This window comes from Podospora pseudoanserina (assembly GCF_035222485.1).
Source record: "Podospora pseudoanserina strain CBS 124.78 chromosome 7 map unlocalized CBS124.78p_7.2, whole genome shotgun sequence".
Classification (NCBI taxonomy): domain Eukaryota; kingdom Fungi; phylum Ascomycota; class Sordariomycetes; order Sordariales; family Podosporaceae; genus Podospora; species Podospora pseudoanserina.
In genome coordinates this window covers 1,279,308-1,303,093 of record NW_026946672.1, presented here as the reverse complement: position 1 = coordinate 1,303,093, position 23,786 = coordinate 1,279,308, and the positions used below count along the sequence as shown (strand labels likewise).

General features: G+C 53.6%; 8 protein-coding genes and 1 non-coding gene across 9 annotated transcripts; 4 read left to right on the top strand and 5 right to left on the bottom strand.

Moving 5' to 3' along the window:
• Nucleotides 1–25: 25 nt before the first annotated feature.
• QC764_705370 (uncharacterized protein) lies at nucleotides 26–1,608 on the bottom strand (the record flags this gene model as incomplete). The annotated part of the gene is made up of 2 exons (XM_062950191.1): nucleotides 26–1,007; nucleotides 1,133–1,608. 2 exons carry the CDS (start codon nucleotides 1,606–1,608, stop codon nucleotides 26–28), a joined length of 1,458 nt encoding a protein of 485 aa, XP_062796171.1.
• A 648-nt stretch (nucleotides 1,609–2,256) lies between these two features.
• On the bottom strand, nucleotides 2,257–2,329 carry QC764_0113540. The gene has a single exon. It is a non-coding gene; the product is annotated as a tRNA-Val (tRNA).
• Nucleotides 2,330–2,452: 123 nt separating this feature from the next.
• Nucleotides 2,453–3,967, bottom strand: QC764_705365 (uncharacterized protein; the record flags this gene model as incomplete). The annotated part of the gene is made up of 4 exons (XM_062950190.1): nucleotides 2,453–2,959; nucleotides 3,025–3,091; nucleotides 3,155–3,691; nucleotides 3,954–3,967. 4 exons carry the CDS (start codon nucleotides 3,965–3,967, stop codon nucleotides 2,453–2,455), a joined length of 1,125 nt encoding a protein of 374 aa, XP_062796170.1.
• Nucleotides 3,968–4,646: 679 nt separating this feature from the next.
• QC764_705360 (uncharacterized protein) lies at nucleotides 4,647–6,661 on the bottom strand (the record flags this gene model as incomplete). The annotated part of the gene is made up of 2 exons (XM_062950189.1): nucleotides 5,985–6,661; nucleotides 4,647–5,910 (listed from the first exon to the last, which is right to left on the bottom strand). The coding sequence occupies exons 1-2, from the start codon at nucleotides 6,080–6,082 to the stop codon at nucleotides 4,647–4,649; spliced, it is 1,362 nt and encodes a 453-aa protein (XP_062796169.1). The 5' UTR covers nucleotides 6,083–6,661.
• Nucleotides 6,662–6,721: 60 nt separating this feature from the next.
• On the top strand, nucleotides 6,722–8,524 carry ALG8 (glycosyl transferase). The gene is made up of 3 exons (XM_062950188.1): nucleotides 6,722–6,934; nucleotides 7,000–7,272; nucleotides 7,331–8,524. Exons 1-3 carry the CDS (start codon nucleotides 6,858–6,860, stop codon nucleotides 8,484–8,486), a joined length of 1,506 nt encoding a protein of 501 aa, XP_062796168.1. The 5' UTR covers nucleotides 6,722–6,857; the 3' UTR covers nucleotides 8,487–8,524.
• A 1,208-nt stretch (nucleotides 8,525–9,732) lies between these two features.
• On the top strand, nucleotides 9,733–14,174 carry QC764_705340 (uncharacterized protein). The gene is given in 8 exon segments (XM_062950187.1): nucleotides 9,733–10,263; nucleotides 10,327–10,392; nucleotides 10,485–10,543; nucleotides 10,613–10,631; nucleotides 10,703–10,768; nucleotides 10,838–12,573; nucleotides 12,628–13,947; nucleotides 13,956–14,174. Coding segments are annotated over 7 exon segments (3,192 nt in total). The 5' UTR covers nucleotides 9,733–10,260; the 3' UTR covers nucleotides 13,871–13,947; nucleotides 13,956–14,174.
• Nucleotides 14,175–14,530: 356 nt separating this feature from the next.
• On the bottom strand, nucleotides 14,531–19,893 carry QC764_705330 (uncharacterized protein; the record flags this gene model as incomplete). The annotated part of the gene is made up of 7 exons (XM_062950186.1): nucleotides 19,391–19,893; nucleotides 17,460–19,322; nucleotides 17,209–17,439; nucleotides 16,916–17,162; nucleotides 16,557–16,861; nucleotides 15,302–16,499; nucleotides 14,531–15,244 (listed from the first exon to the last, which is right to left on the bottom strand). Exons 1-7 carry the CDS (start codon nucleotides 19,513–19,515, stop codon nucleotides 14,531–14,533), a joined length of 4,683 nt encoding a protein of 1,560 aa, XP_062796166.1. The 5' UTR covers nucleotides 19,516–19,893.
• TIM23 (Mitochondrial import inner membrane translocase subunit tim23) lies at nucleotides 19,728–21,547 on the top strand. The gene is made up of 2 exons (XM_062950185.1): nucleotides 19,728–20,915; nucleotides 20,975–21,547. The coding sequence occupies exons 1-2, from the start codon at nucleotides 20,256–20,258 to the stop codon at nucleotides 21,035–21,037; spliced, it is 723 nt and encodes a 240-aa protein (XP_062796165.1). The 5' UTR covers nucleotides 19,728–20,255; the 3' UTR covers nucleotides 21,038–21,547.
• Nucleotides 21,548–21,857: 310 nt separating this feature from the next.
• QC764_0113470 (uncharacterized protein) lies at nucleotides 21,858–23,768 on the top strand (the record flags this gene model as incomplete). Its single annotated transcript, XM_062941194.1, has 3 exons — nucleotides 21,858–22,076; nucleotides 22,573–23,067; nucleotides 23,193–23,768. The coding sequence occupies exons 1-3, from the start codon at nucleotides 21,951–21,953 to the stop codon at nucleotides 23,766–23,768; spliced, it is 1,197 nt and encodes a 398-aa protein (XP_062796164.1). The 5' UTR covers nucleotides 21,858–21,950.
• Between the last annotated feature and the right edge of the window lie 18 nt (nucleotides 23,769–23,786).

The window sequence follows — 23,786 nt, the reverse complement described above, 5'->3', positions numbered from 1 at the left end:
TTCGATTCATGCTTGTTTCCCAATCTCACGCTTCCAGCCTCTCAAACCTAACCAAACACCTCTGCCCAGCCGGGCGACTACTAATCAACAAATCCGCCTGCTCCATCTCCCCCGCTCTCATCCTCTCATCCGGCAACGTCCTAAACCTGGTGTACACCTCCCTCAACAAACACTTCATCTCCGCCAGCGCAAGATGCTTCCCAATACACCCCTCCCCCATCCCAAAAGCCATGAACCCCCTCTTCATCCCCCTATCCCTCTCCTCAAACTCCGCTTGTGTCTCACCCTCGGATTCTAGCCACCGTTCCGGCCAGAAGCGGTCCGGTTCGGGGAAAGTCCCGCCCTTTTCTGGACCTAATCGTTGGACGCTGAGGGGTTGACAGCTGACGATTGTGCCGGGGGGTATTTTGTAACTGTCAATGATGGTGGTTCTGCCTGGTGGTGCATATCTTGGCAGACTCATGGGAATGGCGGGAAACATCCTCAGTCCTTCCATCACCACCGCGTCGAGGTAGGGGAGTTGGTCAAACGGGGTGTCAGGGGAGGCGGAGCGGAGTTCCGCTTGGAGGGTCTGTTGATAGATGAGAGAAGAAGGTCGGGATAGTTCCCAGATTAGAAAACAGAGCGCGTCGCCTGTGGTGTCGATTCCTGCCGCCATGTGGTCTAGGGATTCGGCCGCGATGTCGATCTGTCCGAGGGGGGACTGGGAGTGGAGGCGATGGAGGAGGGTGAAAGGGGAGGCGTGGGGTTGGGCGGCGGTGTTGAGGACGAAGGAGTCGGCTAGGGGGGTTTCACGGGGTTTGAGAGAGAGGATGCTGACCATGAAGGTGTTGAGGAGGCGGTGGAGGAGGGGGGAGTAATGGCTCAGGAGCCGGTTTTGGAGGGAGCTGTCAAAGGTGACTTCGAGCATGATTTCTGAGTCTTTGGGGTCGGTGAGGGAGTTGGTTGAGTGTGGGTGGAAGAGGTGGAGGGTTACGCAGTCGAAGGCGTAGGCGTGGAGGACTTTTCTGTGTGTCAGTTTTTCACGTCTTGATAGCGGTTATATGTTGATCTGGCAGCACTCACGGACCTACAGAGTCAGTTAGCAGCATATCCTTTCACTCAAAAAAGGGAACTCGCGTATAAATCCACCCCCTCCTTTCCCCCCTGTCCACACAACTCCCCAAACGTCCTCGCCCGCTGCTTGATCCCCTCCATAACCCCCCCCTTCATAATATTACTATTCGCATACCGATCCGCCAGCAATCTCTTCCTCTTTGCATGCTCACTCTTCCCCAAGGTAGTGAACATTGTTCGCCGGTCATACACCTTGAACAAATCATACCACTCGGTCTTGTCGTAGCCGCTCCCATTGCTGCAGTAGATTTCTTTTGCGGCAGCAGCCGAAGCAAAAGCAACTTCGTTAGGGGCGATGCGGACTACGGGGCCGTAGCGGAGGTGGAGGGAGTGGATGTAGGTGGTTCGTGTGGCGGTGAACTCGTGGTATTTGAGAATGAGGGAGGTTAGGCGGGCGTAGAGGGGGCCTGGTAGGGGGTCTCTGGAAAGGAGGGGAGATAAGAGGTAGATGAGCAAGAGGGCGAAGGCGAGGAGGACGAGGAGAGGTGTCATATTGACAGAGACTACTTTGGAAACGGCGGCTAAGAGTGTGTGAGTAACGTATTCATGAAAAAATAGGAACGGGGAACTGAAATACGTATGATATGGCCCTCAAATCGGATAGAAACCCAAAATATTCCACCGCTGATGGACCACAGTGCAGATACTCATCCGGTCGGTCGGGAACCTGTGGCACTTTACAAAGTCCCGTCTCTAAAACTGCCTGTTACTGAGGTTCTTCACTCTTGGAGTTATGAAAGTGAGAATGAGCGTGTGTGGGGTGGATATCAAGTTCTTCAAACAATTAGATAAGAGCAAAGCTTATGTGATGCGAGGCGTCCCTTATCTAGGCCGTTTCTGTGTGATTCCCTGATAGGCAAGTTGGAGAAGTAGTACAGGCTGCGGGGGTCCTGACATCGGATCGGGAGAGGTACCGGAGCCGAGCGCCGATGGTATCCGGGCCGGTGAGATGCGTTCAAGATATTGGTTTTTTAGCCATTAATCCAAGTGTTATACAAGGCATATCATGGGAGATCTATCTCAAGGCTGGACCTCCTGACACTACATTCCGTTTGGTTATGGGTCTTTGTCCTGAAACCTACCACCCCTCCATTCCAGTCCAAATAATAATCCAGCCACTGACCCTAACCCTCATCCAAAGGCCGGCTGGTGTAGTGGTTATCACGTTTGTCTCACACACAAAAGGTGCCAGGTTCGATCCCTGGGTCGGTCAAAAGATAACAACTCCTGATTTCAGGAGTACCTTTCCATTTTACGTTTTTTTTCTTGCCTTCTCCCCTTCCCCCCCTCTCTTTTTCTTTCATCTTTCTCACCTCTCCCCCCTTCTTTTCTTCACCTAAAGCTCATCCCTCCTCACCCCAGGAATATTAATCCTCACCCCTGGTATCGTCGGAATCTTGCCCTTCCCCTTCCCCCATCCCCCACCACCAACAGTAACCTTCCTCTTCGTCCCTACCTTTCCCTGAATCCTAATCCCACTATCCCCCCCTCCTTCCTTCTTCCCACTATCCCCCCCTTTCTTCTCACCACCACCGGGAACCCAAGCCTCAACCCCCCCCTGCCAAATCCTCATCCCCCACCCCTGCACCTTCCCTAACGTCATCTCTTCCGTTTGAGGGTATGGATATGTTTTATCTTCAGCCACGAGACGCACAGCCCCCGCCGGGAACCTTGTCGTGTCAAGCAACCCCAACTGGGGCATGAGATCAGGGAATAGGTGAGGATCAACAAGAATGGAGACGAATTGCTGGTGGTAATCCTTTGCAAAACGGAGGTACTGGCTGCGGAGGTTGTCACGGGCGGAGGGGGTCGGGGCGAAGAGGTAGACCAGTGGTTTTTGGAGCTATACAAGGTTAGTAAGAGATGGGGGTAGAACGGGGGGGTTGAAGGGAGGAGGGGAAAGGTCACCTCGAGAAGGCGGGGGTGGTTCCAGGGGGAGAGATCTGTTATTGTGAGGCGGGAGGATTCTTTGATACTATGAGAGCGTTAGTATATTATGGGAGTGGGTGGACATGTAAAATGGAAAGGTGGGGGGTACAATTTTTCAACCTCATCAACACCAGAGTTGGCTGTTGTAAGGTCAAGCTTTTCTGTCTCACCGTCGAGGGGTTTATACACCACCAGCACCCCGTTCAACTCCAAATCTACCCTTTCCTTCTCGAGAAGTTCATCAACCCCCACCACAGTTCCAAAGGTGAACTCGTTCTTGTACTTTTGGGCGAGGTCTTCGTATACACTGGTAACAAACTCCTGCGGCCGGGGAAGAAAGAGAATAAAGACTGTCTCATCTGAGGTTTTGAACTTGGCAAGGTCGTCTACTTGCGTGAGGAGCGTTGGCTGGAGACGGGTGGACCGAGACAGAAAGTTATTCAAGGATTTGGATAGCAAGGGACCGAGGTATTTAACTGGGGGTTTGTTTGCTTGGAGTAGGAAGATGGAGGGGAAGGTCATGGAGGGTTGGATTTCGCAGTGGGTTGGGTGTTCTGAGCAGTCGATGCTGAGTAGGGTTCGAGAGTGTTTATCGGCGAGGGCGGTGGCGGTTGTCCATTCTTCTTCGAGGGAGGCGCTCGAAGGTCTATAGGGGTGGTTAGATACTCAGATATCTATGGTGAGGAGTGGGGGGACGAACTCATCTGGCTGTTGTTATGGGCAGAGAATGCATTGGTCAGTTGAGACTGGTGTGATGAAAAAAAGGAAGGCTGGTAGTACCTTTACAACTAGGTAGTTAGAAAGTACTGTGTTAGCTGAGGCGCAATCAAGACAATGTGAAGCGGCATGCGTGACTTACAAGCAACCAGCACAGGTGTTTCAGTCTCGGATATGACCCTGTTCAACACGGCAGGGTTGACATGATCCCACCCCTTCACTCCCTGTGTCCCTAACAGCAGACCCAGAAGGGTCAATCTTAGAGTGTTCATCATCTACCCCCTCAGCTTGATCAGCTGGCCCGAGGTATGATGGGTGAGCAAGCGCTGGGCGTGAGCTCGAGTTTCAGAAGTGTAAGCGTATGGTTAGATACTGCGGGGATACCGGAGATAAGAGAGCCAGTCGTCCAATTACCCTCTCAGCTAGGGAGTATATACAATACTCACGGACAGCGAGATCATGAGCTGTACAAATGAAAGAACAAAGACGGACGAAGATTGTATGCAAGAGGCAAGTAAACAACATGCCGCCGTGAAGTTGCCCCATTGAGCTCGGACCCCACCCCCGTCAATCCAAAACTTGGTTCTCTGACCATTCACGGCATTTCCAAGATTGTCAAATACAACCCTCTTCATTGCACCACTACACACCATCCATCGTAGTAGTATGATTCAAACCTTCTCGATTTGTAACACCCAAAAAGATCATGAACTCAAACATTTCCCAATCTAACGCCAAGCTAAAGAAGAAGAAAAAAAGGCACATCCATCATATCCCTGTTATCCCATCCCTTTCTTCCAGGTATCCTCTCTTCTTTAAGCAACCGTTTTATACATCCCCCCGCCCAGATTCTTCCGCCATTCTCCCATTCATCAATTTAGGGTCTAAAGGTACTTTTTTGGCGAGCTCTTCCTCTTCTTATACATGTAAAATGCACCGGCCAACACCGCCTGGCTCAGAATAATCACCAAAATCAGCTTGGTGTGTCCAGTCCCGGCGTGCTCCTTGACATGCTCATGCAGCGCCTCATGCTTGTCACTGACGTGGTACTTGATGGCGTTCTCGCTCTCCCTCAACTTTCCGCTGAGCTCACTCCGAAGAGATCTCAATTCGCGCTCGACATCTCCCATACGATGCTCCAGAACGTCAAGCTTGTCCAGGCGGTGGAGGAAGTTCTTGACATCGTTGATCATGGATGAGAGCTCGGCATGGCGTTGCTCCCCGACACCGTGGTTCTGGCCAAGAGTGCGGAAGATGGAGGACAAATGGTGGTTGATGCTCTGGACACGGTTGTGCAGATCGGCAAACTGGGCTTGCTGAGTGGAAATGGTGGACGCATCTTGGTCGGGAATTACGTTGTCATAGGGATCCTCGATCTTGGCCTGACCTCCGCGGCCAAAGTTCATCTTCCTCTTGGGATCCTCCTGCTGTTGTTGCTGCTGGTAATGTTGGTCTTGCTGGTGGGTGTTCTCCTGATGGGATGCATAGCTGTCGTGGTGCTGGGTGTTGTCAGAACCGCCATAATGATGGCTGTCGTCGGTCAAAACAACAAGCTTGAACACCTCGAAGGAATCAGGCGTATCGGCGGAGGCGGCAGTGATACCGACGTTGTATCCGGGAGGAAGGCGGATCTTGTCGCTCTCGAGGCATGGGCGCCCGGCAACTTCGATGCTGAATTTCTGGTCGGTTTGCCGAATCTTGATCTGGGTGGGACGGCCGAGGTTCCGGTAACCAAAGCTGCACTGACCAAAAGCCAGGCTGTCTACGTTGTGCTGGGACCTATAGTCGGTGGTGCCGTCGTTGAGGAAGCCGCGAAGCATACCGCCAGACCCGCTGTGCTGGTCGATCACCAGAGCCAGACCATCGAACCTGCCGACTGTGTAGATGCTCTCGGTCCCGATCACATGGGCACCGTCCCTTGCCAGCCAGATGTTGAGGTTACCACCACCCCGCTCCGGACCGTTCGCACGAAACTCGACATCGGCGATCCAGTTCTGCTGGTTGAGCTGATTTGAAGACCAGACAGCACCGCGTTGGTTACCAGGGGCTACTGGCGTAAGGATGATTTTGTTGGAGAGCAATTCCGGAAGACCAGGTCGGCCTTGCATTCCATAGTTTGGGATCTGGTGCTGCCCCTCGGGAGCTATTCTGAAGACGGAGAAACACGACCACGTCAGAACCTGCACAACACAAGAATCCAACCCGCCCACAAAAGAACACACCTGGGGCCATAACCAAAACTGAGGTCATTGACAAGATACTGCGCATGCGCCTGGGCCAAAGCCGCAGCGAGCACGGCGAAGCTCGATGGCGAGCGCATCCTGGATCGATATGGCTGGCTTATCTGCTCGGTCGCAAGATGGGGTCGACGACAAGAGGATTGAAGGTCTCACGTAGTGTGTTCAAGTAAAGTAAGTACCACCAACGAGAAAGGTGCCGGCTGATTTCAACAGTGGTCACCAGTTAAAAGGACACTTTGGCTCTACAGCGGACAGGCGGGTGGTCGGGTCGGTCAGTGTGGAGAAATACAAAAAGGACGGCCAGGGTCGGATCGGTGGGAAGCTTAAACAGAACGTGGTAATTGTAATGGATGTAAACAGAAAATATTTAGACAGAAGAGTGGACTAGATAGGAGAGAAGTCCGAGGTCTAGTCTATATCTGTAGAAATTGTTGGAACGACTCTAGAAATATCAAGAATAGAAATCTGTCTCCGGTGTTGGAGGTTCTGACACTGAGGCTGCCCCGAATCGAAAAGACCAGCTGTTCCCCTGCAGCAGCCGGAACCTGATGCTCCAAAAGTTCAAGACTGGAAACAGGGGTCCTTGCTAGATTCCGCAGTTTGTTCCTGCGGGGAATTCGTGGCTTGTTTCCATCACTTCAAACGGTGGCGCCGCATTCTTAAACCGTTTGAATGCAGGAGAGATGTGGCTGGTGCATAAACCCACATTTGTGCAGGTTGCCGGCCCCACCAGAGCTGTTGCCGTCACCTTGTCAACATTTTTGGCCAAGTCCACAATTGTGATTGACGCCCTGGAATTGAGAGAGAAAGAGAGAGAGAGAGACAAGAGAGAGAGAGTCGCTCCGATATGTCGCCATGGGAGAGATCTATCCTACTCTTGCGCAATGCGCCGTAGTGGCTGCCGCATTCAAGATCTTGTTGTTCCCAGCATAGTGAGCTTCCTGTCACAACGTTAGCCCCTCAACGCGCATCGGTAACTGACGTGATGTTTCTTTAGCAAATCGACTGATTTCGAAGTCCACCGAAACTGGCTCGCCATCACCAACAGCCTGCCATTATGGGAGTGGTACTACGAAAAGACGTCCGAATGGACGCTCGACTACCCTCCGTTCTTTGCATACTTTGAATGGATCATGTCACAGGTCGCGAAGCTGGCCGACCCGGCCATGCTGAGGGTGCGCAATCTCGAATACGCTAGCTGGGAGACGGTATACTTTCAGAGGCTCACTGTGATTATCACGGAACTTCTTTTGGTCTACGCTCTCCAATTGTAAGAAATACCTGTTGCGTGTTGCGTTTATCAAGGCGCGCAAGCTGACTGTGGTTAGATTTGTGGACTCAAGCCATGGCACATCGAAGCGCGCGGCCCAGGCGGCTGCCTTTTCTATCCTGTTGTCACCAGGTCTCCTTATTATCGATCACATTCACTTCCAGTACAACGGGTGCATGTACGGCATCCTCATTTGGTCCCTGATTTTGGCTAGGAAGAAGTCGACCTTACTGTGGAGCGGCCTGTTGTTTGCGGCGCTGCTGTGCATGAAGCACATCTACCTCTACCTCGCGCCGGCATACTTTGTCTTCCTGCTCAGAGCCTACTGCCTTTCTCCGAAGTCGATATTCCGGATTCAGTTTCTCAACTGCGTGAAGCTGGGCGGAGGAATTGCGGCCATCTTTGGGGTGGCGTTTGGTCCGTTCGCTCTCAAGGGGCAGATCCCCCAGATCTTGAGCCGGCTGTTCCCCTTTTCTCGGGGTCTATGCCATGCTTACTGGGCGCCAAACGTGTGGGCCATCTATTCGTTTGTGGACCGAGTCTTGATCGTCCTCGCGCCCAGAATTGGTTTGTCGGTCAAGAGCGGCGCGCTCCAAAGCGTCACCCGTGGCTTGGTCGGAGACACTGCGTTTGCCGTCCTTCCTGACATCACGCCACAGGTGTGCTTCGCCTCGACTTTGATCTTCCAGGTCATTCCTCTTGTGAGGCTGTTTGGTCAACCCTCGTGGGATACCTTTATTGGAGCTGTCACGCTGTGCGGTTATGCTTCCTTCCTGTTCGGATGGCACGTCCACGAGAAAGCCATCCTCCTGGTCATCATACCATTCAGCCTCATTGCTCTCAGGGACAGACGCTATCTTGGTGCCTTCCGGCCACTGGCTGTTGCGGGACATGTTTCACTGTTCCCGCTCTTGTTCACACCGGCCGAGTTCCCGATCAAGACCGCATACACCATTTTCTGGTTGATCCTGTTCCTGATGGCATTCGACCGTCTCGCACCTGCATCGTCCCGGCCGAGGTTCTTTTTGTTTGACCGCTTCAGCACGCTCTACATCACAGTGAGCATCCCGCTCATCCTGTACTGCTCGCTGCTGCACGGGATCATTTTCGGCAGAAGTTACGAGTTTCTCCCTCTCATGTTCACCAGTTCGTACTCGGCTATAGGAGTTGTCGGAAGCTGGGTGGGCTTTTTGGTGGTTTACTTCACCTCATAGATAGAGATACATACATTTACGCGCAATTCCAATTTCAGCACATCCTTACATCCGACAACAAAATGAAGTTGAAACCCCTGTGATGAATAAGCGGATCTGTAGCGGCTTATCAGTTTATCGGTAGCCGACGATTCGCCGACGTGAGGCTGACACCCTGCTCAGTGTGGAGAAACGGGCTGGGACAAGCCGGGGTGGTGGTGGTGGGACGCGGCAGGCATTGTTGGATACTGAATCTCAGTTGAAGAGGAGAGAGAGAGGGCACGAGAATCTCATCACCTGCAGATGGGGTACAGCCAGTGGAGGAGGAGGCAAACAGGAAGCATCAGTTGGACACACGCTGCACCCGCGCAGCCGTCCCCCGGAGTCTTTTCCGATGCCACTCACCAGAGAAGAAGGAGAAGTCATAGAAATGATCTGCCTGTAGATTGACTTACACACGGCGATTGCCGCGAGCAACACGCCGCAGAAGATGTCACAAAGTACCGGTACAAGCATTTACACGGTGCAGACCAGATACGCCACCTCTGCATATTCTGGGGGGAAACAATATGCTGAATGCATCAACGATTCCTCTCAGATGCGACGAGGGCCGATGCAGCAGGTGTAATGCTGGGCTGATTGCGCTGACATGGCTGAGTGGACGTGTCGAGAGCGGAGGTACTGGTACTTGCCAAAAACAGCGAGCACATGCACATACAATGTTTAACGTCCAAATTCCGATTCAGGGGCAACATCTCCCAACATCAACACGGGATTGAAAGAAATACAACATTGATGCTTTTCCCTCTGTTTCTGGGGTGGCAAAATGGTGCAGAACACAGTGTGTTATCCCATAGCAGTGCCGGGGGACTGGAGGGGGAGGTACTGGCGGAGCCCAACGGTCGACGCGGGCGGTGGTCTACCGGGGGGCCTCGAGAGCTGGCTCGGCTCTGGCGTGGAAGAAGAGCGGACCCCTACCCTTGGAAAACAAATTTTGGCGAGCAGTCTACTGGACATAAATAATTGATGCCCTGTCGGATTCGGATGTTTCAGAGCTCACTCGAGAGCCCTCGTCGCGGCGAGCATGGCGAGTACAAGAACGTGGGCAAAGCTTGCATGGTCGGGCGGGTTGTCGGGAGGATAGGGTTCCTGGGGGTCGAGGTGTGGACGAGGAGGAGCCCTTTTTGGGGGTCGGAGCTGGAGCCATGGGATGCCGTCCCTGCTTGGCGGGTCCGGGAGACCAGCACCACGCTGGACCTATCACCTGCGCGCCCTCCTCCCCTTGTTGAACTTTTTCCTCTATCCTCCAACTTCCCACTCTCCCACCCACCCACCGCCCTCCAGCTTTTTCCCGAATCCACGGCTTGCGAACTCTTGCCTGCAGCGCCAGCAACAACCGCCGCGCCGCGCCTCGCTCAAACATCAAGAGATATCTCCCAGGGACAGCTCGAGAAGAGCATCCTTTTGATCCGTCACAATCCCGTCCGCCTTGCTTGCATGTACGTTCGGCGAGCTCCTCTCCTCTGGGCACCCGCACACAACACCCGCACCGCCCGCGAACCCTGACCTCTCCACCCAACCCGCCACGGATCGCGACCCCAGACCGCACAACACCGCCTCCTCTTCTTCAACATCTCAACGCGTCCCCATCATCTACCTCACCGCGTCTTCACCCTGACTTCTCTCTGACCGTCACAACTTCCAAATCCACGAGGCTGAACCCCAGCCTTGCAGCCGATATTTTTTTGTTTGAGGCTTACATAGCGCGGCACCTCTCCCCCTCGCCGCCGCCGGCATGGTAGGCCGCAGCTTTTCGCCCGCCGTGGTCCCCATGTCACCACTAACCACTGTGAATGTTCAGGTGCAATTCAAGCGCAAGCCGGTGCAGTTTCTGCCCGTGCCTGATATTGATGATGAGCAGCAGGAGGTGTGTCTACTACCACCCCCCCCCCTCCCCCCTTTCTCCTGAATTCACCCCCTGGTCAATTGAATTGGTTTCTAACTTTTTCTTGCTACTAGGTATGGCACATCCCTCAGACCGGCGAGGTCTTTACCACCTATGAAGACTATCTGAACCGGTATGTCAACCACGTCCACTGCTTGTCTCTGACTCCTCTGACTTTCAAAATGCTAACATTGTGTTTCAGGATGGACTTTTATAAGCAAGTATGGCACCCCCCCTTTTCCACTCTCGAGTAGCTCTGTCTGCGTGACTAGTTATACTCACACTCTTGCAGAAACGCTTCATCTGTACTATAACCGGTCACTCTGGGTTGAGTTTCTTTGATGCGCTCGAGAGCGAGGTAGGCTTGGTCCGGCTTCTTCCTCCTTCATCCCGGCAAAATACTAACGAGGGTTCTTGCCCTGCCTAGCTCGCTAATGCCGCTGAGGTCGATGATATCTTCCCCGAAGCTCTCAAGGGCCCCGTTCTCCGACGCGTCCAATTTTCGACAGTTTCTCGGATCGATACGCTCGTCGATCAGATATACGACGAGTTCAAAAACGACTATTATCCCGGCGAGGCCGTGTTGGTGGAAGTTATAGGCCACACCGAGAAGCTCGCTGGTATTGTCAGGGACAAGACCCGTTTTGGTGGCAAAATGCTTCCCGACGGGACATTGTCAAAACCCTTTGCGACCTACTTTGTCAGTCTGACCATGTCGCCTGCCGAGGAGGCGGTCGTCGACGATGCGCATATATTTCGGGATCGCAAAATCTTCACAAAGCAGGTACTGCGCCAGTACATCAAGAAGACAGTCACGAGAGAAGCTTGGAATGGGGCACCTTGGCTGGTCAAGGACGAGGTCGCCGAGAAATACCACATCGACACGCGCGTACCGGCCCACCTGCGCTTCGACACCAAGCTCCAGGAGCGCAAGCAGCTCCAGGCGCAGAAAAGAATGTCGAATCATGACTCGAGCTTGCTGTCGGGATCGATTAGCCCTACCGGTCCCGTTCGATTGCCCGAGCTGAAGCCGGCGCCCAAAAGTCACAAATCCAAAGCTCAGCAGGCTGCCCAGGCAGAGCGTGCTCTTCTTAGGGCCAAGCAGCAGGCGATGCAAGCCAACGGCAACACGCACGAGCCTGGCCAGTTTATGCATTTGCCACTTCCTGGGAATCCGTTCCAGTTTCCGATATCCTTCCGCGGTCAGATTCCACCACCAATGGTACCGCAAACGCCCGAGCCGCCACCGCCCCCACCTCCACCAAAGTATCCCATCGAGGACCTGCAGCTGAACCTCAGGGGCCATGTGAGGCCACAACTAAAGTTTATGTGCAAAGACGCGCCCGTCGAAGTGGATGCCGAGTCCAAATCTCCCTTCAGCGAGAAGATTCTCATGAAGAGCGTTGGCCCGTTGTTGGAGACTTGGGACACTCTGAACGTGTACTGCGAAATTTTCAAGCTCGACTCCTTCACATTTGATGACTATGTGGAAGCCATGCTTGTTGCCTCGGAAGAGGTGCCAGTCGAGCTTTTCACAGAGATTCACTGCTCCGTCCTCAAGATCTTGGTGAGCTCTGAGGCGGAGGGTGGCAAAGTCCAGATCCAGCTCCCAGAGCTCGAAGAGGAGGAAGAAGAAGAGGAGCCGGAAGAGAGTGCGGCACCGACTCCGGAACCAGAGCCCCAGCCATCCGGGCGGGCCACCAGAAGCAGCATGGCCAAGTTGGAGGCGGAGCGGCTTGCGGCAGAACTCGCGGCGGCAGAGCAAGAGGAGGCGGACATGGAAGATGCGCCGGGGCACCGTGCCGAAGAGGTGCTTCAGGGCTTTGACTGGATCGAGCAGCTGAGGAAACGCAGCTTCAAGGATGGCGGCTGGGAGCTCATCATGGTGGGGCTTTTGCACCAGCTGTCTAAGAACGAGCGGCTCAAAGCTAGCTGTGAAGAGCTCTTGGAGCAGTTGGTTCCAGTCGACATCGAGCCCAGCCGGGAGACGGTTCGGCGGAAATATGCCACACTTGATGTCAACTATCGGGTGCAGGCGCTGCAGATTATTTGCATGCTGACTGCTGAGACGAGGGCCATCCGTGGGTACATGGAGGACTGCAGCGAGACCATGACTGCCTACCGGAAGGAAAAGATTGAGTGGCAGAGGAAGAGGAAACAACTGTGAGTGGTCCGGAGATGTCTGACATGGAGACTGGATCACTAACATCTTTGCAGAATCGAGGAGTTGAAGAGCCTGAATGATCAGCGCAAGATCCTCCTTCCAGATAACCTCCCGCCAAGCCCACCTCTGGAGCCTACCAAGGTCGCCATCACAAATGGAGACGTCAAGATGACTGATGTTGATGACCTCCAAGCTAACCACACATCTGATGAGATTCCAGACTCTGAAGAGGATGGCCGGAAGCTCCGGCGGGGGCACGACCGTGCCGTTGAGCGCAAGCGCAAAGCCGAAAAGGAAGCCGAGCGCAAGGAAAAGGCCGAGGCCGCCGCCAAGGTCCCTAAGCAGTCCAAACAGTTCACCAAGGTCCTCAGAGACATTCAAAAGAAGGAGGACGACATTGCCGAGTGCGAAAAGGAGATTGCCATCATCGACAATGACCTCCGAGAAGCCGACTGTCCCAGAACCAGAGTCCTGGGCAAGGACAGGTTTTGGAACCGATACTACTGGTTCGAGAGAAACGGCATGCCGTATGGTGGTCTGCCAGACAGCTCGACAGCCGAGGCGGAGTACGCCAACGGTTGCATTTGGGTGCAGGGGCCGGATGAGCTGGAGAGGGAGGGTTACATCGACACGAAGGAGGAGTATCAGGAGGAGTACAAGGCCAAGTTTGAGATGACGGTCCCAGAGCGGAAGAAGCTCGAAGAAGGCAAGACCAGCGTCTTCAACGCCCATCAGTGGGGCTACTACGACCGGGAGGAGGACGTCGACAAGCTTCTCACCTGGCTCGACCCCCGCGGCGTCAACGAGCTGAAGCTCCGCAAGGAACTGGTCAACTACCGCGACAAGATTGCGAAAAACATGGTCAACAGGAGGAAATACCTCGGCATCGACGACACCCCCGCCGCTCCCGCCGCCCCAACAGAGGAGTCTGTCACCAATGGCGCCACAGAAAAGAAAGAAGAGGAGACCGCCTCTGTCAAGGAGGTGTCTCCGGAACCTCACAAGGGAAAGAGGAGCACACGGGTCAGGCACTCGGTTCCTGCCGCGCCGGTTGAGGAGGAGGAGGAGGAGGAGGAGGAGGAGAAGCCAAAGTATAGGTGTCTGAACTGGACGAACACGACGGCGATGGAAGAGATTGGGCACTTGCACAGTCTAGAGCCGCCGCCGGCGAGGTCGAGGAAGCCGACCAAGAAGAAGGAGGCTGCTGCTGCTGCTGCGGTGGTGGCTGAGGTGGTGGCTGAGCCGGTTGCTAATGCTACGAGGGGGAAGAAGGGGGGGAGGCAGAGTATGAAGTGATTTTTTCTCTAGTCTGAGAGGGGGTTGTTGAAGAAGAAAAAAAGTTGTTCATTATCCTGTTCTCTCTCTGTCTTGAGTTTTTGAGTTTACAGCGGATGGCATGGGCTTTGTTTGTGCGTGTGAGGTTTAGATGTTTGATTGGGGGAAGGGGGGCATACCTTGCATGTCGATGGTGGATTGGCGGCGTTGATTTTAGATTTTTTGGTTTGTTTTGCTTGTTTTTTATGTTGAGCTAGGTGGTTGGCGCATCATCAAAAAGGTTTTTTTCTGGGGGAAATCAAGGGAGGAAAAGGCAAAGGAGGAGGTTGGGGATGGGGATGGGGAGGAGGAGGATGAGGAGGATGAGGAGGATGAGGAGGATAAGGAGGATGAGGAGGAGGAGGAGGAGGAGGAGGAGGAGGAGGAGGAGGAGGAGCGTTGTGTGTATGTGTTTTGTAACAGGGTTAGGGGTGTAGTAAGCGGGATGGGATGGGATGGGCGGGTTAATAAATAGATGGAATACATTATACATACAGCCCGTACATACATATTTACATATATTTCCGAGGGAGTTCTCACTGTGTGTAGGTTTGTTGTCTGTGTAGAAACTTATCAATCTGTCAAAAAGAACATCTTGATTTCACTAACCCCCTTTTTTTCTCCTCGATTGTTGCTCTACACTCAAACCTCCTCCAAGGCCAACCCCACCAAACCCCCATGCAACAAACCCCCCCTCCCCATCTCGACCACCTCACCCAACAACACCTCCACCTCCTCCCCCTCATCAACAGCCAGCACCCCCCTCGCAGAGATCAAAACCCGAGCCACAACAGCAAAAACCTTTTGATCGCTCGTCCACCCCAACGGCCCATCCTCTCTTTTTTCCTTCATCACCTTCACCACCGCCTTCAGCCCCTGCACAGTCCACTCCTTCCACTCTTTCAAAACCCTCTCCCCATTTTTGTTAGCCTCAATAGCACCCACCAACCCCTTCCTCCACTCCCTCGCCTCTCTAACCTCGTCAACAAACAAATTCTGCTCCTCTGCTGCGAATAACGCGTCGTCAAAGTCGAGCGCCTTGCCGAGTTTTGTTTCCGCTGGGACGTTACCAGAGGTTAAATGGGAGATGGCAAGGGAAAAAAACTCTGGAGTGGGGAGGTGAGAAGGGAGGAGGGAGGTAACAAGGGTTTTGGACGAGATGTTTGCTGTTGCCGGTTGGGCCGTGAGACTGGACACCGCGAGCGCGGCAACCTCGCGGATTTCGTCGTCGTCGTCTGTTAGGGCTGTGTAGAGGGCTGAAAAGGCCGGCAGGTACGCGGTTCGGAAAAGGGGAGCGGGGATGAGGGAAAAAAAGGTATGCAGAGAGAAAGCGGCGGCGTGGCGGGTGTCGAATGACTTTGGGGCACACAGTTAGTGGGTGATGAGAAAGGGGATGGGGGAAAGGGGACTTACATTGTCGACGTGCAGAGAATCTGAAATCAGAGCACCCCAGTTACGGAGTCTTTGGTCCAAGTCTGGGAGGTTGTCTCTGTGGCAAGAGGCGAGAATAGCCATTATTATGCCGCTTGTTTCGGTGATGGCCCAAGATAGCTCTGGGTTGATGGACCACTTTGTGAGGTCTGACCAGAGGGTGTCGAGCTGGGACAGGGAGGGCAATTCGGAAGCATGACCGTTGGAGAGCATGGCCGACATCAGTGCCCCGAGGTTGGCGAGTGACACCGCGCGGACCTCAGGGGCAGGTGAAGTGCTGCAGACCTCAACATACAACTGGCAAATCTCTGACCGGACCCTGGAGTTGTCATCCTGCGCCTGGGAGAAGGCAGCTGGAATGGCTTCGAGCATTCGGCTGGCGACGTTGACATCTCTAGCTAGCAGCTCGACAAGGTAGTTGCGGAGACCGGCAACGTCACCGGACGAAGCTGTTTCGTGAACTAGTCCGAGAGCAATCTCCATCTCCAACAGCGCCGAAGCTGGGCTCCCGGTCTTGGTTGAGATCTGGAGAGTGGAAGTCAGCTTGTCTGTGGTCAGACATTGAAGCTTGATGAGCAGGTTGAGAATCTCAAGATAACCCGCTTCCACCTCTGGGCAGCGTCCAAAGACCTCGCTTTTGGTAGCAAGAATCTCCACAAGAGACTCTGCCCAAGCATTTTCTGTCTTTAGGTCACTGCCCAAGTCTGACTTGCGTTCAATAACAAATCTCGCTGTGAGAAGAGCGCCATGGAGCCGATTGGACGAAGTGCCGGCTTGCTCAAGAAGCTTGCCAATCTCAGACACCCAATCCTCTCTCAACAAGAAGGAGCAGAGGGTTCTGGCAGCAATCTCACGAACGTGCCAAACCTTGCTGCCAAGATAGTTTTCAATGCGCTTCCGCAGCTCGCCTCTGTGCTCCTCTGGAGGGCCAGCACGACGAATGATGTCAAGAGCGGGGAATACCGCTTCCGCAGCGGCAGAGTTGGCCAGCCCCGCGTCGACATCGTCTGCTTCAAGAAGGCCGAGAATGATATCTGGTAGTTCCGGATACTTGTTGTACGAGATACGAACAGAGTTGCCGTCCCAACCAGATTCGATGATGGCCTTACTCTCGCCGGTGCCGAGCAGACAATCTATGAGCGCTCTCAGAAGGAGAAGGCCACAGTTGCGGATTGCCCAGCTAACCTCTTGTCAGTTTTGCTATCTTCATATTCACGGCCTATTTCGACGAACTTACACTTCAGACTTCAGACTGGTTGAAGCAAGATGCAGCGTTCTGGCCAAGTAACCCTCGGCGCGCTTACTGAGAAGCGAACTCCTGAAGATTTCTCTCAGGCAGTTGAGGGCGTGAACTTGCGGAAGGTTGGAGCCATCAGTCTCAGCTTGCGTTACGGGTTTCTTTCCAATTTGCTCGAGGTTGCCGTAGACTTCGTCGAAAGATGGAGAAGAGGCATTCGCCGACAGAACAGCGGCAATAAGAGATGGAATGCCTGCCGACCGGCGAGTCGTCGATGCTTGGGTCATGATGCACTCTACTGCCCCCTTAAGTAGACAGATCAGCAGCCATTCTTTCGACAACAAAACTTGATTACTTACCTTGTACCAGTCACGAAGCAGATCAGCCTCTTTATCAGCGTTAGGGTACACAGTCTTCAGATTTTGGGTGAGTTGGCAACAGTTCGTAAAAGTATACGAGACTGTAGAGAAGGCACCACGATGTCTCAGCTGAGCCAGTTGTTCAAAAGTCAGGTAACCTGTCTTTTTGAACACCTCTAGAGGAGGAAAAGGCACACCGGCCACTGCCTTCAACCGTAAGGTCCCCATGATGAGGCGCAAGAGGTTACTAGGAACGGTTAGCAGGGTTTGCACGCAGGGCAAGATGACCGTACCTAGACTCGTGGACCGCGCGGAAGCTGTAGCTAAGAAGGTCCTTGGTGTCCAGGCCTTCAATGTCTTCCATTTCTTCGGGCAAATGGCCTTCCGGGGAGTCATCACAAAGAACATGTTTGACTGCCAGCCATATCCGTTGCGCTCCACCAAATATCCGCTCTTGAAGTTGGCGGAGGGCTTCTAACTCGGTTTCAGCGTAAGTTTGCTTGGCGAGCACCTGCCAGACATAGCTGAATAGACATGTCAGTACAACGCCCTGGCTTCGTCATGTTCGTTGACTTGCCTAATTGCTGCAAAATCGGCATGAACAGGGCTCTCGATTGCCGCATGTCCTAAATCTTGTTCCGCTTTGGAAATCTTGGCTTCAATACCACTGATAATTTCTGCCAGGTACTGAATCTGCAGCTGTTGGGCATTCAGCCAGCTGCCTGAAAGACCCTGTGCCCGAGCGGCTCCATCACCATGGTCAGCTCGCCCAGTTCTGTCAGCCAACGCATTAGCCCGTCCACAGAAGCTCCGAAGGATGTCGAGGAGCGTTTCTGAACTCCGTGATTGGGCCACAGGTCTAGCTATCAGTTCTTGTGGTATCAAACTCAAGAGTGTCGAAGCAGCCTCTCGGACGTCGTCGAAGGGATCCAACAGAAGATCGAAAAGAAGACGAGTCCAGGTAGGATCATTAGCGATTAATCGGATCACATCCTCATCAACAGTATCGTCTGTAGCAGCGGCGTGCTTTCCAACTCTGACGGCCAAAAGAGCAGCTTTCACAGCAGTAATATGGCGCTGGTAGGACGCCGTAGGTATCAGCTCGTCTCTGAGAAAGCCTACATACCACTCTAGGAAGTTTTGGTGCGATGTAAGAACGGATTTCGCTTCGGAAGCATCCCTCAGAGCAGCTTCAGGACCCGCCTTCTTCTTCTTCAGAGGTGGCTCGGCATTACCGCCAGCGGCGAGTTGGGATTCCCGGTTTGCAAAATCGGCCAAACTTCGTCGAGCAACGGTGATGATGCTCTTTACACGCTTCAGCAGATTCTTGGTGAGTCCAAGGACCTCGTTACGGACTTTGGCATCGTAGTCCGCCTGAAAGGCGGCCAGGTATGTCCTTAACAGGCTGAAGGCATCCTCTGAAAGAGGCTTGGTGGTGGCCTGAGATGAGACCACCAGGGACAGAGCGCTACATCTCACCGAAATGGTGGGATGGCCAAGCAGTGTCCCCAAAACTTTCGAATCCAATGCAAGGTGTTTTGACTCCTCAGGCTGGCTGGCGGGCTCGTCCACCAGACCAGTCTTCTTGCCCAGGTCCAACGTAGCCAGCTGAAGTAAAATACCCTGATCGGATCCTTGCTGGTTGTTAGAGAGCTGCTGCTTGTTGAAAACATGTAACAGTCTCAAAGCCGCAGCTTTATCAGTCTTGAAGATGGCCACCAGCACATAGTTTTTGATGTCTTCCAAAATCTCTGGATTCTGAACAAGGGCATCTTGTAACCATTGCCGCCATAACTCAACGTCGAACCCTGTGGTGGGATCCAGTGCCGCAGCGCTGTCTAGACAGCGGAAAACATGAACGATGCATTTTCCGGCCAGAGGGCAAACATAGGTAAGTTCCATCCAGGAAAACAGATGGAAGACGAATGATTTCCAGAGCTCAAGACTCGGCAGAGAAGCCACTGCTGGCTCTACCTGTTTGTAGGTCAAAGCTATGTCGTCTAATGAGACCACGCGCTTGCTGAGGAGATGCTCAAGACATTGAAGTCCTGATTTTGTCAGTTGCTTGGGATATTTTCGAGTGATGATTTGGACGAGCGTTTCCAGCACGCGTCCCTTGATGGCCCGTCCTGTCTCGGGGCAAGGGTTGTCGGTGCAAGCCGCTACAAGCACATCCAGAATCAGGCGCAGGGCCCTGTGAGGATCGTGTTCGTACCACTCCAAGTAGAAGAGGAAGAGCTCCAAAGTGAGAGCCTCTGTGGTGGACCACTTCTTCAAGGTCTGGTCGCTAGACTTGAAGCATTGCTGAACAAAGCTGCACAGCCTGACACAGGCGTGACCATTTCCATGATGTTGGCGAGCCTGTGAGGCATCCTGGAAGAGTTTCTGGAAAAGGGCCTCGGCCAGCCTGTTGAGAGTGCAATTGTTAGTGAAATGAATTGCCTATGTGGGTGAGATACAGGTACGTGAACATACTGGGGTCTGGTTTCTTCAGGCCGACTCAACAGCCATTTTGAGATGGTGTTTGCATTTTCAAAGATTTCCGGGCCGAGTCCAGAAATGAGTGCATCGATGCTGCCGTCTGAGGTCTGCCCCTCCATGCTTGGCAGGGTCTTGATAAATTTATCAAAGAAGGAGGGGTAGTGAAATATGAAAGCTCAGAGAAGGTGCGATGATGGGATTCCCAACAAAAGTGGTGAGAATAAAAGATTGTAGAACTGCAAGAGCCTCAAATCGCCGGCATATAGCTCTCTTCTCAGTAAGCTCAAATGAGTATATCCTGGACTTGAATATGCGACAGCCAGAAAAGGGAGAAATTTTGGGTGTTGTACGGGGATAGGGTTGTCACGGCTCACCGTGAATTACAAGCACCCTCACCTTGCTCACCTGGGTCTTGGCTGCCGTCATTATGGGAGAGCTAATACAGCTTACAACGCTTACAACACTGAGTTGAAGGGGACTCTCCAAGTTTCAAGTTCATATTTATCATCTAGTTGACCAGCGGCATAGAAGAACGTAATTCGCACTACCTACTTCAACATACATATTGTCTTACGTCTTCCAGCGGTAGTTGCGTAGATCTCTACACGGGTGCCAAGCCCGAACCAGTGCACGGGCCATCCTCATGGCCGGTAAATTTTTTTTGGCTTTGACTGCTTATCGATCGCCGCCGACGTGACCCCCAGACCCGGCAGCTCTCTCCCACTCAGACCTCAGCGCACCAAATCCCGTCTTGCGAACCCGCCGTGTAGACGCCCACCCCGTCGTACAGCACCCGCTCCATCCAATTCGGCTTCTATCTTTGTCACCTCTCGGTCCGGTTTACCCCTCCGCCGCCAAAATGTCTCTCTGGGATACCCTGACGGGCAAGAAGTCCTCGTCACAAACCCCCTCATCGACTGCGCCGCCACCCACCACACAGTCACCACCCACCAGCACCGGCTATGCCTCCTCCCCAGCTCCCTTCGACCCAACCCAGGCCCAGGGTGTTGAGCAGTTCCTCGGCACCTCTTCTTTCGCCGACCCAACACAACTACATGCCTTCGCTGGCATAGACAAGGACACACTCGACTACCTCAGCCTCGAAGACTCTGCCCTCACAGACCTCCCCGGTGGCCAGTCGGTACTGCCATCCCGCGGCTTCACAGACGATCTCTGCTACGGCACCGGTGTGACCTACCTGGCAGGTCTGACATTAGGAGGTGCTTGGGGTCTGCAAGAAGGATTGAGGAGGTCGGCCGACCAGCCGCCAAAGCTGCGGTTGAACACGGTGCTCAACTCGATCACCAGGAGAGGACCTTTCTTGGGCAACTCGGCGGGTGTGGTGGCTATTGTGTACAACTGCGTCAACTCATACATTGGCTACGTCAGGGGGAAGCACGATGCTGCCAACATGATTCTAGCGGGTGGCATCAGCGGCGCGATTTTCAAGAGCACAAGGGGTCTCCGGCCAATGATGATTTCGGGTGGTCTCGTGGCCTCGGTGGCTGGTCTCTGGGCGGTAAGTCTTCCTTGTGTTCCGATTTCTACCTCAAGAAGGTTGAACTAATTGTGTTGTAGATCACCCGGCGCACATTCTTCCCCACAAGCCAACCGCAACACAAGGAGCTCGAGAACCTTTAAAGCAGGACCATGTTGATCGTGATCGCACTTCCTACGAAAATAAACGAGATGACTCGATGGCATCTACGGGAGCCCCTGTGAGCTTCGCCGACGATAAACCTCTTCTTTGATCGACCCGAGATCGCAGCAGACTTGCCTCGAAACTTGGTGCCCGGCCCACCTCGCGGTTGCTATATGTAAATTCAGCTTACGGAGGGCTCGAGGGTGATGTGTACGAAGATGAATGTGGGAAAAACTCGGCCAGGGGTGGTACCTAGGGTGGCGGACGGGTTTATGCATAGCGCAAGGGTATTCTCTCCTCCCAATGGAAATTGTATAATAGCGGTGTTTTGGTGGTCATATAGAATCATTTGTTCCCTCTGGGGTGAAGGGACAGGACGAATTGGTATGTGGCATATTTTGATCAGCTTGGTGGCATTTTGCCGGACTATTTTTGGGTGTTATGGTGCCAGGCAGTCGAAATGTCTACTCTTATATATGGGAGGTCCGGATCGAAAGGGGTTGTCTGATGCCAAGGTGACACAATTCAGGGGTTTTAAGTCCTTCCATCTGGCATCAGGCAGAGATTCATAAAATCCACAGAGCTCATCGTGTGTTGTTCGTTGACCAGAGTCCACTCAAAAGACCTTCTTCCAGCTCTCCTTTGTGAATCTGAATAGCTGTAAAATGGCCCTCTGAACAGCTTGATGACTACACAGTGCTATCAGCGACAACATACGATACTCGCTGGCCGGTGTGACCAAGACCTGACTGCTCCCGTGGTGCCTTCCTTGCTGGCTGATCTCCGCACTGTGCTCTGTCTTGTGATCTGAGGTCGTCCTGAGGATTTGTCTCCTTTCTCTTCTCCGCACCCAAGTAGAGTCTTCAAAATTCACATTTGATCCAACCCGAACCATCCACTCACTTCGACGACATGTGCCTCCCCTGCTGGCCAATCACCAAGACAACCCACGAACGCGGGAGCAACCAGCGTAGCAATCCCCAACGCTACCACTGGCACTGGAGCCGCACCAGAAACATGTGGATTCTTCGAGATACGGTACGTACGCGGTGTTGATAAGGGTTAGTTGCTCCCAGCTGGCACCTCCAGGCGGCTGGGAGAGCAAGTTGAGCACTGAAGCCAGTGAGTGAAGATGGCCAGGTTGAACCCACAATAATTTCCAATGGCCAAGGCTCAAGTGAGCTCCTGGAGCAATTGAGGACCTGCTCAAGTGAATGGGGGTGTTATTGTTGAGGATAAAAAGATCACCGACTTCTGCGGTCCTGTCGACTTTTGTATCGGCGCAACACCCACACAACCGGCGATCGCCACACATTCAAAATGCTCACCATAGGAGGCCCCGCCTCTGGGCCGAACAAGGACGACGATTCTGCCGACCAAATCAAAGAACAGAATGAGCTCCTCGCCAAGCTTTCTGATACCATTGACCACCTAGCTACTGGTTGCGAGATACTGAACCTCAGACTTGAAGGGCTCACCAAGAACCCCGATGCGCTCCCGACCAAGCTTGAACATAAAGTCTTGGGATATGTAGTTCAAGACGCGGCAGATGATTTTGAACGGGAGATGGCCATCAGAGATGGGGAGAGCGGGGAGGTGGATCGAAAAAATGGAATTATTGGGGGCGGAGATTATCAGCCTCAAACGCAAACCAGATGGGTACGATGAGGGCACAGGTGCGGCCCGGCAGCCTATGGGAGCAGCTCCTGCCCCAGCTGTCGGCTTGATTCCTCATAAAAGGGCTCGCTTCGACCTCGATTTCCCACCCCATCCGCAGGCGAGTCCTTTTACCAGCAAGATGAAGTCGGAACAAGATGACCAGAACGGCAGCAATGGCGCCAGGCCGACCACCCCTCTACGCTCAATGCGTGCCTTCCCGGCTGCCCCTCCTGTCCTGAACCCCAATGGGATTCACTTTCAGCCCCAGCTGCCCTCCACCCAGTTTGGACCTATGACCCAGACGTACATCCCTCGTCGGGATCCCCCTAGCATGGCTTATTTCGCTGGCCCGGCTGCTGGTTTTCCTCAGGTAATTGACGCCAGCAGTTTCCGACTTTTTGTTTCGATTCAGTCATCGAACAGGCGACCGAGTGGTCTTTGATGTGCTTTTCAAGTCAGATTTTGTGCGACAGCTGCTAATCAAGTTTTTCACAGGTCACCGGTCAAGACACTCCCTTGTGCCAGATGGGTGGTTACGCCCTCCAAGGAGGCTACATGATGGGTCCTCAGGGACCTGTGGTGTTGTCCCCCGCCGGCGTCACCATGCCCGCCATGCCCGGCGCTGGTATGCCTGCCATGGGCATGTTTGGCCCTCAAGGTGGTCCCATTCCGCCCAGCTTCCCCGGCGCCGGCATTGCCTACTCTCGGATGCAGCCTGGCATGAATCCGTTGATGCAGATGCCGAACGGTCACTGCCACCAAGCTTTCCCTGGTAGCCCAACTCCTGGTGCGCAGCCTCCTCACGTCCACTTTGAGCCTGCCTTGAGCATTGGCCTCACTCAGAGCGAGCGATTGGCTGCTGACATTGAGCATGCCAAGCAGGAGGGATGTTTCGAGCCTCAGGACTTTATGCCGGCCAACAGGGACCCGTACAAGGAGTGGTGGGTGGAGGAGGTGGATGGCCATTGGGGTCTCTACCAGCGCCGTCAGATTGATCGGCTCAAGCACAAGTGGTATGTGAGGGATGGTTGGTTTTATGCCAAGCGTCTTGAGGCTCCTCCTGATGTCTAGAGGTGAGTATACTTTGGT